The sequence below is a fragment of the Bombina bombina genome, unplaced genomic scaffold (genome assembly GCF_027579735.1).
Source record: "Bombina bombina isolate aBomBom1 unplaced genomic scaffold, aBomBom1.pri scaffold_1327, whole genome shotgun sequence".
Classification (NCBI taxonomy): Eukaryota; Metazoa; Chordata; class Amphibia; order Anura; family Bombinatoridae; genus Bombina; species Bombina bombina.
In genome coordinates this window covers 1-15,000 of record NW_026511470.1, presented here as the reverse complement: position 1 = coordinate 15,000, position 15,000 = coordinate 1, and the positions used below count along the sequence as shown (strand labels likewise).

General features: G+C 35.3%; 1 protein-coding gene across 1 annotated transcript in view; it reads right to left on the bottom strand.

Annotated features, from left to right (window-relative positions):
* Positions 1 to 9,813, bottom strand: part of LOC128643764 (nucleoporin Nup43-like) — a 64,059-nt gene extending 54,246 nt beyond the window's left edge. Inside the window, exon 1 of the mRNA XM_053696582.1 lies at positions 9,602 to 9,813. Coding sequence (XP_053552557.1) covers positions 9,602 to 9,721 — 120 coding nt within the window. The 5' untranslated portion in view covers positions 9,722 to 9,813. The remainder of the gene's footprint in view (positions 1 to 9,601) is intronic.
* Positions 9,814 to 15,000: the final 5,187 nt, after the last annotated feature.

Here is a 15,000-nt window from a genome sequence, read left to right as displayed (position 1 = left end):
GGTTAAAAAAGCAAGTTCATTTTTATTCAAGATGTCATTTTTACTCATATTTAATAATTTCAATAATTTTAAAGTGAAAGCCTTGGTTGGATCAAGATCAAGTTTTCTATAGGTCCTCTTTTCGCCTAGAAGTCTGTCCGCTTCCTTGACATATTTGTCCTTATCCATCACCACAATCCCCCCACATTTATCAGATGGTTTTATAATAATATTGTCATTGTTCTTTAGTTTTTCTAATGTTTCTCTCTTGTTTATTTAGATTATATTGCACTCTTTGAATTTTTCTCTTTTCTAATATCTCTTAATACAGCTTTTTCAAAAATTTCTAGGTTACTACCCTTATCCTGGGTCGGGTAAAATTTAGATCTGGGTTTAAGATCAGAATGGATAAAAAAAAAATGGGTTCTATAAAGCACCTAAATGGCTGGGATATTCGAAACAAAAAACTCTAATAGGATAAGATGGTCCTAGAAACGTGTATATATATATATATATATATATATATATATATATATATATATATATATATATATATATATATATATATATATATATATATATATATATATATATATATATATATACACACACACACACACACACACATACATACATATATATATATATATACACACACACATACATACATATACATACATATACACATATATACACACACATACATACATACATATATATATATACACATCTATATATATACATACAAAGATTGGTGTAAGTGCACTCTCACCAATTCTTGCAGCTTGTCAGGGTGCTATAAGGATAATAATACAATGTAGCAAAGAAGCACTCACTGAACTGTTCCAACTGTGGCAAAAAGTTTTAATTCAAAATAGTGACGTTTCGGGACAGCAGAGGAAGGGACTGTTGCTTCTTTGCTACATTGTGTGTGTGTATATATATGTGTATATATATATATGTATATATATATATATATATATATATATATATATATATTCAGAATATTAAAATTAGTTTAATGCAATTAAAAGTGGGTTAATGGCGGAACAGCCATATATAATAAAACAGAGTAAATTTAATACAATAAAAATGAGTAATAGGTAAAACAGCAATACGTAAAATGAGAATTCTCAGATATACAATGTTAAAGGACAGTAGTATCAGTTATGGATCCATAATAATGCTATAATCATAATAAATGTCCAATAAGTGTCCAATAAATAATGTCAATAAGTGTGAGAGAGTTCAAAAATATATATCCAATGGGTGTCCAAGGTGTAAAAGGTAGCACACAGTAATCCAAATTCACTAGGATGAAGTGAGAAAATCCAAAATTATTAGAAAAAAATCCAAATTGTTGTGAAAAAAGCAAATAAATCAAAAACAAAAAAAGTAACTTGTGTATACACAAATAGTGAAAAAACGGATTAAAAAAAAAACGGATTAAAAACTGGTGAAAAAACTAGAATGTGTTCAAAAAAATCCTCCAATGTGCTTCTAATAATATTCTGTGTCCTTGTGATATAAAGTTCTGGAAATCCTATAAAAAATTAAAGACAGTGTAGAGCGTATTAAATAAATGAATATAAGAAATCTGCTTACCAACTGTCGGCGTGTTTCGGCCTGTGCAAGGCCTTTTTCAAGACAATAAATTTGTGTGGCATTAGTGGCCTTATATAGGGTAAGCAATAATGATGTATTTTGGCGCAAAAAACAGCTCTTTTGGGATCACCTACTTCCTGGTAAGATGCATCATGGGTAAACATTTGTCAAATTCATGGATAAATTATTGAAAATAGAAATTAATGACTTTACTTGAGTGTCCAAACAAAAACTATATATAGTAACATTGATAATGTGGCTAGAGATTGAGAATTTGGTCTTAAATTAGATATTTTATTCGTCTCAAAAACGTCACTTCCAGTTTCGGCAATACCGGAAGTGAACTTGCAGAGAAGAAGGAATAATAGTGAGAGCCCAATAGATCCCCTGTCTGTTGGCATATTTTCATGATCGGTATATGTGTAATGTATTGAGACTGCCTATAAAGGATCTTTTACGAGTATACAGCGAACCGGAAGTGCGAATATGACGTCACTTCCGGCGATACCTGAATGCGCCAAAAAAATGCAATTAAACAAGATAGTGTGGGTCATGATATATGGGCAGCCCTGTCAGCTTACTATCCTCTATGTGGTTCCATCTATATGTGCCAAATTTACATGGCTACAAAAAACTCACACATTGCCAACCGGAAGTGCGACCGCAACGCAACTTCCGGTTTTAGTGATATTAAGCCCAGATATTAAGGGATATATATCAGATGGTGTGATAACCTATTGGGTTGTAGTGCGTGTCATAAGAAAATCTCATCTAAAGGTCTATAGCTCTACCATGATAGAGCCTTTTCGAGTAACAGTAAAACCGGAAGTGTAGTCAACATGTCACTTCCGGTGTAAACAGTGGTGGCAGCATCAAAGATAGTATGTGTAATAAGGGTATATATCCCCCCTATATAGACAGGATTTGGATCATAATTCACAAATTGATCAGTAGTATTATATTGTAATCAATTAGAGTAACAAAGATAGGATTAAAAACAAATCAACTGCAAATATAGAGGGAATATGGATGTGGTATCACTTCCGGTTCCTAACAACGTAGTTTTGTTCAGAATACTAGATGATTACAGGATAGAGATATATATATAAAAAATAAAAAAAAAATAAAAGTCAAATGACGATGTTGAATTTCTATACAATCCTTTCCTTCCAATATAAGAAATAAAATCATAATGTTAATAACATATAAACATTAATCTCTCAAGAGTATCAGATATACATCTATAGTGAAATATAGTGCCCTTATATGATCACAATGTACAAGATAAAAATATACCAAAACATAAAATAAGATAGAAACGGAAAAATAAAGGACATATATCTAATGATAATAACCCCTAAAATGACAGATAATATATAACAGTATCAGTCATATTATCCTATACAGAATTCCAAAGTGCAGATGGTGTGGGCTAAGTCAGAGATATCATGTGTGCCCAAGCAGATATGACTGTAGGTTAGATAAATAACATGCAATAGTCAATATATGTAAGGCAATATTTTAAGGTAATTTTGTAGGGAGGTAATAAGGGATGTAGTGCAGGATGGACTCATAGACCATTAGAAATAAAGGCGACATCTACTTACAAGAAACATAAAAAGTAGGGACTGAGAATAGGGTTGTGTAGACCTAAAATTAAGTCATCCATCATTATATTGTGGAGCAGTAAACAGTAAAGTCATCCATCATTATATTGTGGAGCAGTAAACAGTAAAGTCATCCATCATTAAAGTGTGGAGCAGTAAACTGGACTGGGAATATCAGATGATTTAAATAGACAGATTGGTGATGACCAAATGGGATTGGAAGATTTATCTCAATTACTATAAGATCTTAAGAGAAGAATAGTCATCTTAGTGAGGAATGTGTGTAAGTGAGGTCAAGCTAGATTTTATATATATATATATATATATATATATATATATATATATATATATATATATATATATATATATATATATATATATATATATATATATATATATATATATAACAATATGGGCACAGCAGGACTAAATGTCTGTCATATAGTTAAATAACCTGAGATACTAGTAAGATTAAACACGTAACTTAGGTTTAAGATCAGAATGTTTTATCGCTCTGATGGTGTTAAAATTACTAGAGGTTTGCTATAGATTGCGATGTTTCAAAAAGTACCTTTTAAGTGTGAGTTTTAGTACAAACTGTTTTATATTAATGTGTGTTTCAAAACTTATTAAAATGGACACTGAACCCAATTTTTTTCTTTCACAATTCAGATAGAGCATGAAATTTTAAACAACTTTCTAATTTACTCCTATTATCAAATGACTTCATCCTCTTGGTATGTTTATTTGAAAAGCAAGAATTTAACCCTTTTCGTGACAGAGTTAAAGTGCCTACAACGGAACACCTGTTCCGATGTAGACAAATTGAAACTATGCGATCGTGCATACGATCGCGAGATCTCAATTATTGGATCGCATCTGGGGGCGTCCCTACAACCCTAGGAACGCCCTCCAGACCGCGATCAAGTCCTAGAAGCACAGAAGGCTTCAGGACAGCAGTTAGCTATGACATTCTATTCCGTCATAACGGCTTTAAAGCCCAGTGTACTTATGACGGAATAGAACGGCATAACGGCATTAAAAGGTTAAGTTAAGATGCCAGCCCATTTTTGGTGAACAACCTTGGTTGTCCTTGTTGATTGGACAGCACCAATAAACAAATGCTGTCCATGGTTCTGAACCAAAAAATTGCTGGCTCCTTAGCTTAGATGCCTTCTTTTTCAAATAAAGATATCAAGAGAAAGAAGAAAATTTGATAATAGAAGTAAATTAGAAAGTTGCTTAAAATTGCATGCTCTATCTGAATCATGAAAGAAAAAAAATTGGGTTCAGTGTCCCTTTAATAATATTTGAGTTATCACTATTTTTAGGTATCATATAGTTAATGAGGGTATCTCTCTCTGTTTACACCACAGCCACCCTGACATCATAATCCCTGTCTTGCATCCATCAGTAAGAAGGTATATGCTGGGATCTCTTACGATGTGTAAAGAACTAGATGATACGAATTCACATCTTTATGTTCTTATGCTGTTGGAAGTCACTATACGCCAGTAAGCTTAAATGACAATATTCTTAATATAGCCTATGAAGTTGGATGATATAATTATATTTGGATGTACAAAAGAGAGTTATATCTGTGTTTGGAGATAATATAAGAAAGCTATTAAAACGCTGTGTACAAGGTACACCCAATACATACACATTTTTATGTGGTATTTTTTTCTTGGTGCTTTTTTGGGAGACGTCCCTTACAGGCCTTATATTGGACCTTCTATCTGGACTTTTATCTGCTTAATACTAATATATATATATATATATATATATATATATATATATATATATATATATATATATATATATATATATATATATATATATATATATATATATATATATATATATATATATATATATATATATATATATATATATATATATATATATATACACTGTTTATTTTTAATTTATGCAACATAATCCATTGCATTTGTGTGAGATCACCTAACTTATTGCTACACTAGAAGTTCAATACAGAAAGTCTAGCCCTTTTATGTGAGATCATTTGTACTAGGATTCCTAATATTTTTTGTAGCCTTTTTTTATATACATATTTTTTTATGTTTTAAGCACCTTTGTAAATACATTGTATTCAATTTAAGACTCAGGAACACTTTTTTATACACAATATATTTTTTCACACTTTGTGATAGATCACACTTTCCTCTTCAGTACACCTTAGAGTTATTTACACTAATTTTTCCTTTTTGATGTTTTTATTTCTATAAGAAATCGCTTTCATTCAGGAAACCACTTTTGAGAGGAGGGAGGGGGAAATACTGTTGGGAACGTGATCTGGGAGGGAGGTAGGGTATGGGGGGGAGGGGACAGGCAGCGCCAGCTACACTACAGAAAAAGTGTGATTTATATAAAAAAAATGGCTAATTTTATTGCAAAGTGGGTACTGGCAGACAGCTGCCATTACCCATAATAGTGGCAAATAGTGAGAGGGGGAGGGTTAGAGAGCTGTTTGGGGGGGGGGGCTCAGGGGAGATCCTACACTGCAGAAAATATATAATTTATTTGGAAATAGCAAAGTGCTACTTGTACTTATTGCCTTATAACTTGCAAAAAAAGCAAAGACACATGTAAACATTGGGTATTTCTAAACTCAGGACACAATTTAGAAACTATTTAGCATGGGTGTTTTTTGGTGGTTGTAGATGTGTAACAGATATTGGGGGTTTTTCATTTTTTTCCTCATATTTTATAATTTTTTATAGTAAATTATAAGATATGATGAAAATAATGGTATCTTTAGAAAGTCCATTTAATGGAGAGAAAATGGTTAATGTGTGAGTACAGTAAATAAGTAAGAGGAAATTACAGCTAAACACAAACAGCAGAAATGTTAAAATAGCCCTGGTCCTTAAAGGGACATAAAAGTTGAGATAGAAACAAAATATAATATGTACATTAATTACTTTACCTGCAAATTTATACTGCAGTGCCTCGCCATTAACCCTTTCTTTTAAAGGGACACTGAACCCAAATTGTTTCTTTTGTAATTCAGAAAGAGCATGCAATTTTAAGCAACTTTCTAATTTACTCCTATTATCAAATTCTTTGTTCTCTTGCTATCATTATTTGAAAAAGGCATCTAAGCTTTTTTTTTTGGTTTTAGTACTCTGGACAGCACTTTTTTATTGGTGGATAAATTTATCCACCAATCAGCAAGGACAACCCAGGTTGTTCACCAAAAATGGGCCGGCATCTAAACTTACATTCTTGCATTTCAAATAAAGATACCAAGAGAATGAAGAAAATTTGATAATAGGAGTAAATTAAGTTGCTTAAAATTTTATGCTCAATCTGAATCACGAAAGAAATTTTGGTTACAGTGTCCCTTTAAGTTTCTGAATTGTACAGCTTTAACTCCCCCCACACAATTCATTTTATGGCTGTAGCTATATTCATTGTTGTTTTGGTAAAATAAATAAATGAATAGCGATTATCTGATGGAGCATGCCTAGAAGCTGTGAACTCATGTGAAATACAATGCCTGTGTCTAAAAACTGATAAGAGGGGTGGAGCACAGTGTCCAGACAGCATGGCTATTTTAACCCCTTAATGACCGGACCATTTTTCACTTTTCTTACCCTTAATGACAATGGCTATATTTACATTTCTGCTGTGTTTGTGTTTAGCTGTAATTTTCCTCTTACTCATTTACTGTACCCACACATATTACATACCGTTTTTCTCGCCATTAAATGGACTTTCTAAAGATACCATTATTTTCATCTTGTCTTATAATTTACTAAAAAAAATAAATAAAATATGAGGAAAAAATGGAAAAAAAAAACACTTTTTCTAACTTTGACCACCAAAATATGTTACATCTACAATCACCAAAAAACACCCATGCTAAATAGTTTCTAAATTTTGTCCTGAGTTTAGAAATACCCAATGTTTACATGTTCTTTGCTTTTTTTGTAATTTATGGGGCAATAAATACAAGTAGCACTTCGCTATTTCCAAACCACTTTTTTTCAAAATTAGCGCTAGTTACATTGGAACCCTGATATCTGTCAGGAATACCTGAATATCCCTTGACATGTATATATTTTTTTTTAGAAGACAACCCAAAGTATTGATCTAGGCCCATTTTGGTATATTTCATGCCACCATTTCACCGCCAAATGCGATAAAAAAAAAAAAAAAGTTCACTTTTTCACAAAATTTGTCACAAACTTTAGGTTTCCCACTGAAATTATTTACAAACAGCTTCTGCAATTATGGCACAAATGGTTGTAAATGCTTCTCTGGGATCCCCTTTTTTCAGAAATAGCAGACTTATATGGCTTTGGGGTTGCTTTTTGGTAATTAGAAGGCCGCTAAATGCCGCTGCGCACCACACGTGTTTTATGCCCAGGAGTGAAGGGGTTAATTAGGGAGCTTGTAGGGTTAATTTTTAGCTTTAGTGTAGTGTAGTAGACAACCCCAAGTATTGATCTAGGCCCATTTTGGTATATTTTATGCCACCATTTCACCGCCAAATGCGAGCAAATAAAAAAAAAAAAAACTTTACATTTTTCACAATTTTAGGTTTCTCACTGAAATTATTTACAAACAGCTTGTGCAATTATGGCAGAAATTGTTGTAAAAGCTTCTCTGGGATCCCCTTTGTTCAGAAATAGCAGACTTATATGGCTTTGGCGTTGCTTTTTGGTAATTAGAAGGCCGCTAAATGCTGCTGCGCACCACACGTTAATTATGCCCAGCAGTGAAGGGGTTAAATTAGGTAGCTTGTAGGGAGCTTGCAGGGTTAATTTTAGAGATCAGCCTCCCACCTGACACATCCCACCCCCTGATCCCTCCCAAACAGCTCTCTTCCCTCCCCCACCCCACAATTGTTCCCGCCATCTTAAGTACTGGCAGAAAGTCTGCCAGTACTAAATAAAAGAGGTTTTTTTTTTTTTAAAATAAAAATAATAAAGTATTTTAGCTGTGATGGACCCCTGCCTTAGCCCCAACCTCCCTGATCCCCCCTCCAGCTCTCTAACCCTCTCCCCTACCTAATTACCGCCATCTTGGGTACTGGCAGCTGTCTGCCAGTACCCAGTTTGGCCCCAAAAACCCCCCAAAAAGTATTTTTATTTTATTTTTTACTTAAACTTTCTGTAGTATAGCAGCCCCCCACAATACCCCCACCCCCTCCCAGATCCTTTTATATTTTTAAAAAAAAAAATCCCTTTTTTTTCCCCTTTCTGCCCTCATTCACTGGTGTCAGTGTGGCTAATGGGTGCACGTGCACGCGCGCCCCGTGCACGTGCACGCTCACGTGCACATCGTGCACGCGCATCGTGCACCCGGCGGACACTGGCACTATCCCTACCGGTGCAGAGAGGGCCACAGAGTGGCTCTCTCTGCATCGGAGGCTTGTAAAGTGGTATTGCAGGATGCCTCCATATCGAGGCATCACTGCAATACCCTCAGAGCTGCTGGAAGCATTTGTGATCGCTTCCAGCACTCTGTTAGACAACTGACGTACCAGGTACGTCCATGGTCATTAACTGCTTGTTAATGCATGACGTACCTGGTACATCAGTTGTCATTAAGGGGTTAAAGGGACAGTATACACTCATTTTCATATAACTGCATGTAATAGACACTACTATAAAGAATAAGATGCACAGATACTGATATAAAAATCCAGTATAAAACTGTTTAAAAACTTACTTAGAAGCTCTCAATTTAGCTCTGTTGAAAAGGTAGCTGGAAAGCCCACTGCAAGTGGGAAATAAGACACTCCCCCCTCCCCTTCTTTTGCATATGAAAAGACCCTTTACACAAACAAGAGCAAGCTGGAGTAGGTAGCTGACGGTATTCTGATAAAACTTTGGGGCTTGGTTAGGAGTCTGAAAATCAGAGCAATGTTATTTAAAAATAAGCAACACTATACATTAAAAAAAACAAAAAAAAACCTTATGGGCTATATAAATAGATCTACAAAACATTTATGCAAAGAAACAAATGTGTATAAATGTCCCTTTAAGTATTTTTTAACATTATTTTAAAATACTTACCAACAATTTTTAAACAATTGTTTAATGCAAAGTATTTTTACTTAATTAGCCCTTTTAGGACATGCACAGATCTCAACCTGTTTTATGGCACTTTAACGGTAAGAAAATTGAAAAGTGTTGTGGTCACTAAGGGGTTAAGAACGTACACTGACAGGTGTTGACAAAATAAGACATCAGGAGCCATACAGTTCTATGAATAAAAAAATATTTTGACCAATTAATTCTAAAATTTAATAAGCGATTTCAGTTTTACAAAATCCTATCATATCATAAACAAGAAAATCTTTCAAATTGGGTTACAAAAGATGCGCAAAACGGTAAATCCTTATAGTCTATGATTCATTACAACTAAGGTTATACCTCATTATCCCACGAACCGGTGGCAAACACGTCTGGCTGTTGCAAAGAAGAGGCCGAAACCGGGCGCCAGCGAGTTTTGCTGATCTTATGGGAAACGAATTTAGCGAACTTTTCCTCCATTGCATTTAATAAGCAACACGCAAAATCTGATATAAAATGACAATACTAAACGACAGACTAGTGTGATCCCATGTATTACAGTGCTAAGTGATCAGAGCCTCCAACCCAGGAAACACAAGTTCACGCGCCACGCTTTGGCCAAAATTGTTCTTCTGATTGGTTGGAGAATCCTAAGCTCTGATTGGATAAGAGGTACTTTCTTAGTCGCTTGCTGTTTTCCAATAATCCTTTGCGATTCAAACGCGAAATGATGATGTGACTTTAATGGAGTAAAGTGCTACTCAAGTAATTAATTGTGTAGTCTGTGCGGGTGGGTCATCATTTACCCCACTGCAAAAGGTAATAGAAAATGATTAACATCATTAACTATTATGTGGCTATTATAGAAACTCTCATCAAGTCCTTTATATAAATGCAAATCACAATACTTCAAGGGTATTTGCCAAGGACCCAATGGAGAAATGAATTTCAATGAAATAAGATCATTTATATACCAGACAGTAGTCAGCTAAGCAGTGTAACAAGCAAACACGCATGCATTAGAAAACTGGTCTCAATTCCTTTCTTTTGGTTAGCCGTGGACCAGAAATGAAATCAATTTATAGAACACAACGCCTATCTCTGCTTATGTTTTGCCCCAGTCTCCACCCACAGGCAAGGGCAGAACATCATTTCTCAAGATGTCCTGATCGTACACTCCTTTCATTCCTTATTGCCACTCTGATTGCTGACCTTGTGGTTTGTCATGTGATCTCTGATACTTTGGTTTGCGCTGCTGAAATGACAGAGTTTGGTACCAGTTCAGAAGGTATTGTTCACGCATGATTGTTTTGTTTCTGCTTCTTTTTTCCCCCTCACCATTTATTTATTTTTTTGGTAATAATATGGACTAAAATTACTGTATACATTAAACTTGATTGCCAAGACACTGGATTGGCAAAGGTTTCTGTTATTTAAACCTATCTGGTTTGAGGAAGGGACATTTTCTCTTAAAGAAACATTAAACACTAAATACATTTTGGGCTAGATTGCAACTTTATTTACAAGGTATTTAACACTCGCGCTAACTCAGCTAGAAGTAAGCTTTTTGCATGCATCGGGTAGCACTTTTATTACAAGTTAAAAGTAAACTGTTTTCACATGAACGCTAACCCTGTAAGGTATCACCCCATAGAAGTCAATAGAGAAAAAAAAGTGGACAAAAAAAACCTAACACCGTCCATAGATACTCGTGCCCAAATACGATCGCATATTCTAAAGTGCTCAAACCCAACATGAAAATATGAATATTTCACATTCCAATGTTCTTCACATAACAGAATATGTTCTATTTATTCATAAATACACATTTCTACATATATATGATGTTATTTTGGTAAACTATGTATCTATACCTATATATATATATATATATATATATATATATATATATATATATATATACACCTATGTATGTGTATACAGTGTGTATATATATATAGTTATATATAATCATATACATTTTTAAAGATGTATATGTATGTATGCAATGTGTGTGTGTGTATATATATATATATATATATATATATAACAATCAATGAGTAGAGGTACAGCACTGTATAGCCAATTTTTGTCCAATTTTTAATTAGAGTGCACGGGAGAACAAGGGTCCTGCAATCCCTCAAGGTACAAACAGAGCAATAGAATACTCCCAGCACTGTTTCTTTAGGAAGACATCCTTTATTGAAGTATCAAAGTATAAAACAACAGCTACGTTTTGGGCCTACATAGCCCTTACTCATGCTATGGAATACAGGTAATGCACCTTAAAGGGACAGTACACTGTAAAATTGTTTTTCCATTAATGTATTTTAAATGACTTGTTATACCAACTGCAGAATATAAAATATTTGAGAAATTCAATTTTCATGCTTATTTGTGTATATGAAGTAGCTGATTTTGTGCTTTAAAACCACAGCCTATTACAATGGGTTGAACTTAAAGGTGATATCAGATCTCATTATGTTCTAAGTTTGTGTAAACAAACTTGCTTCCTTATCTTTTATTTGGCTGGAACACCAAAGCTTAATACATAGAGAGAACAATGGAAAATGATCATTTTATTACTTAACTATCCTGCATCCCACTGAGAGTGTAATCTCTTAGGCTGGCTGTGTATACTTAGGCTATTCAATAGCCTATACTCCAGTATTAATTTGTTTAGTATAGGTGGCGAATGGCGATACCACAGGCTAAATCAGCTATTTCAAATGCTGAAATAGGAGTAAATGAGCTACTTGTATCCAATTTAATACACTCTAGCAGGTTAAAAGGATCATTGGGAATAATTTAAAGGGAGAACATTTTTGGGTGAACTGTCCCTTTAATTTATACCACCTGTAGTACACAAGTTAACTCTTAATTGTCATGTATATATCATCTTCTCTACAGCACACTGCCATCTAGTGAAAATTTAACAGAGGTACTCCACCTGTTGATTACAATAAAAATTTGTTTGAAAACACTTCTTACATATACAGTAACTACTGGCTACGTGATTCCAGTCTATTAACCCCTTAATGACCACAGCACTTTTCCATTTTCTGTCCGTTTGGGACCAAGGCTATTTTTACATTTTTGCGGTGTTTGTGTTTAGCTGTAATTTTCCTCTTACTCCTTTACTGTACCCACACATATTATATACCGTTTTTCTCGCCATTAAATGGACTTTCTAAAGATACCATTATTTTCATCATATCTTATAATTTACTATAAAAAAATTATAAAATATGAGGAAAAATTGAAAAAAACCCCCCACTTTTTCTAACTTTGACCCCCAAAATCTGTTACATTTCTACAACCACCAAAAAACATAAATACAAGTAGCACTTTGCTATTTCCAAACCATTTTTTTTCAAAATTAGCGCTAGTTACATTAGAACACTAATATCTTTCAGGAATACCTGAATATCCCTTGACATGTATATATTTTTTTTTAGTAGACAACCCAAAGTATTGATCTAGGCCCATTTTGGTATATTTCATGCCACCATTTCACCGCCAAATGCGATCAAATAAAAAAAATCGTTCACTTTTTCACAAATTTTTTCACAAACTTTAGGTTTCTCACTGAAATTATTTACAAACAGCTTGTTCAATTATGGCACAAATGGTTGTAAATTCTTCTCTGGGATCCCCTTTGTTCAGAAATAGCAGACTTATATGGCTTTGGTGTTGCTTTTTGGTAATTAGAATGCCACTAAATGCCACTGCGCACCACACGTGTATTATGCCCAGCAGTGAAGGGGTTAATTAGGGAGCATGTAGGGAGCTTTTTGGGGTAATTTTAGCTTTAGTTTAGTGTAGTAGACAACCCCAAGTATTGATCTAGGCCCATTTTGGTATATTTCATGCCACCATTTCACCGCCAAATGCGATCAAATTAAAAAAAAACGTAAAATGTTTCACAATTTTAGGTTTCTCACTGAAATCATTTACAAACAGCTTGTGCAGTTATGGCACAAATGGTTGTAAATGCTTCTCTGGGATCCCCTTTGTCCAGAAATAGCAGACATATATGGCTTTGGCGTTGCTTTTTGGTATTTAGAAGGCCGCTAAATGCCGCTGGGCATCACACGTGTATTATGGCTAGCATTGAAGGGGTTAATTAGGTAGCTTGCAGGGTTAATATTAGATTTAGTGTAGAGCTCAGCCTCCCACCTGAAACATCAGACCCCCTGATCCCTCCCAAACAGCTCTCTTCCCTCCCCCACCCCACAATTGTCCCCGCCATCTTAAGTACTGGCAGAAAGTCTGCCAGTACTAAAATAAAAGCTATATATATATATATATATATATTTTTTTTTTTTTAAAAAAAAAAAAAAAGCATATTTACATATGCTGCTGTGTACGATCCCCCCCTTAGCCCCCAACCTCACTGATCCCCCCCCCAAACAGCTCTATAACCCTCCCACTCTAACTTGATAGGCGCCATCTTGGGTACTGGCAGCTGTCTGCCAGTACCCAGTTTAGAAGAAAAAATGTTTTTATTTTTATTTTTGTAAGCATTTCTGTAGTGTAGCTTCCTCCCACACAAAACCAACCCCCCACCCCTCCACGATCTCTTTTGTGCTTTTGCACAAACAAGATTAGGCCAATTATTACTTAAAAAATTTTCCGTAGTGTAGCGGTTCCCACCCGCTCCCGCCCCGTGCACGCGATCCGTGCACGCGCGCGCCCCCGGCGGTGCCGCCCCCGATCCCACCCCCCGTGACTTAACACAGCACACCGATGGCCGCCCACCCGCCTCCCAAGTCGGCTCCCACCCACCAACGATACCGGCCATCGATGTCCGGTGCAGAGAGGGCCACAGAGTGGCTCTCTCTGCATCGGATGGCCATGTAAGGTTATTGCAGGATGCCTCCATATCGAGGCATCACTGCAATAACCGGAAAGCAGCTGGAAGTGAGCAGGATCGCTTCCAGCTGCTTTCCACACCGAGGACGTGCAGGGTACGTTCTCAGGCGTTAACTGCCTTTTTTTTTGAGGACGTACCCTGCACGTCCTCAGTCATTAAGGGGTTAATAAGAAAAAAGAAAAACATAAAATACATCTCAGTTAATTTACAAAAACAAATGTAAATCATAATCCCTGTTTAGACCAATCGGATAAAGGGTACCTAATTGATATACCCACCATACCTCTCTTTTTTTCAAAAACAATTCTCTATTGCCTCCTCTCCTAGGCTTAAAGATGTGGTCTATTATTTGGAATCTTAATTGGCTGACTGTATGTCCTGCACTAGTGAAATGAGCAGACACTGGCAATGTCATATCCTTATTCCTGATACTGGACTTGTGGGCACTGATCCTATCTTTGACGGGGTTAATGGTTTTCCCTACATAGCCACGCCCACATAGGCATTTAAGTAGATAAACTACATGTGACGAACCAAGGTTATCCAACCCTGCGCCCGTCACTTATTTGGCACAGAAAGGGTTTTCAGCCCCCTTTTCTGTCACCTATAGGTCACAATCTAGCCACACCAGGCAAGCTTGTGATTCAGTTTAGTGGGTGCAAGAGTTAATTCGCATTCCCTTAATCTGTACTAGACGTAAGAGAAATGCCCAACACTCCCTTGTAATGCCACCCACAATAAACTATAAATCCTATAGCTCAAATGCTGCCACCACTTAAAATTTATTAAAGGGAAAATCTTAAGGAAAACCCCAGACTTTACACATTAACTCTAGAAATACAATTTAGCAGAAAATAACCTAAAATTATACAGTTCTAATATT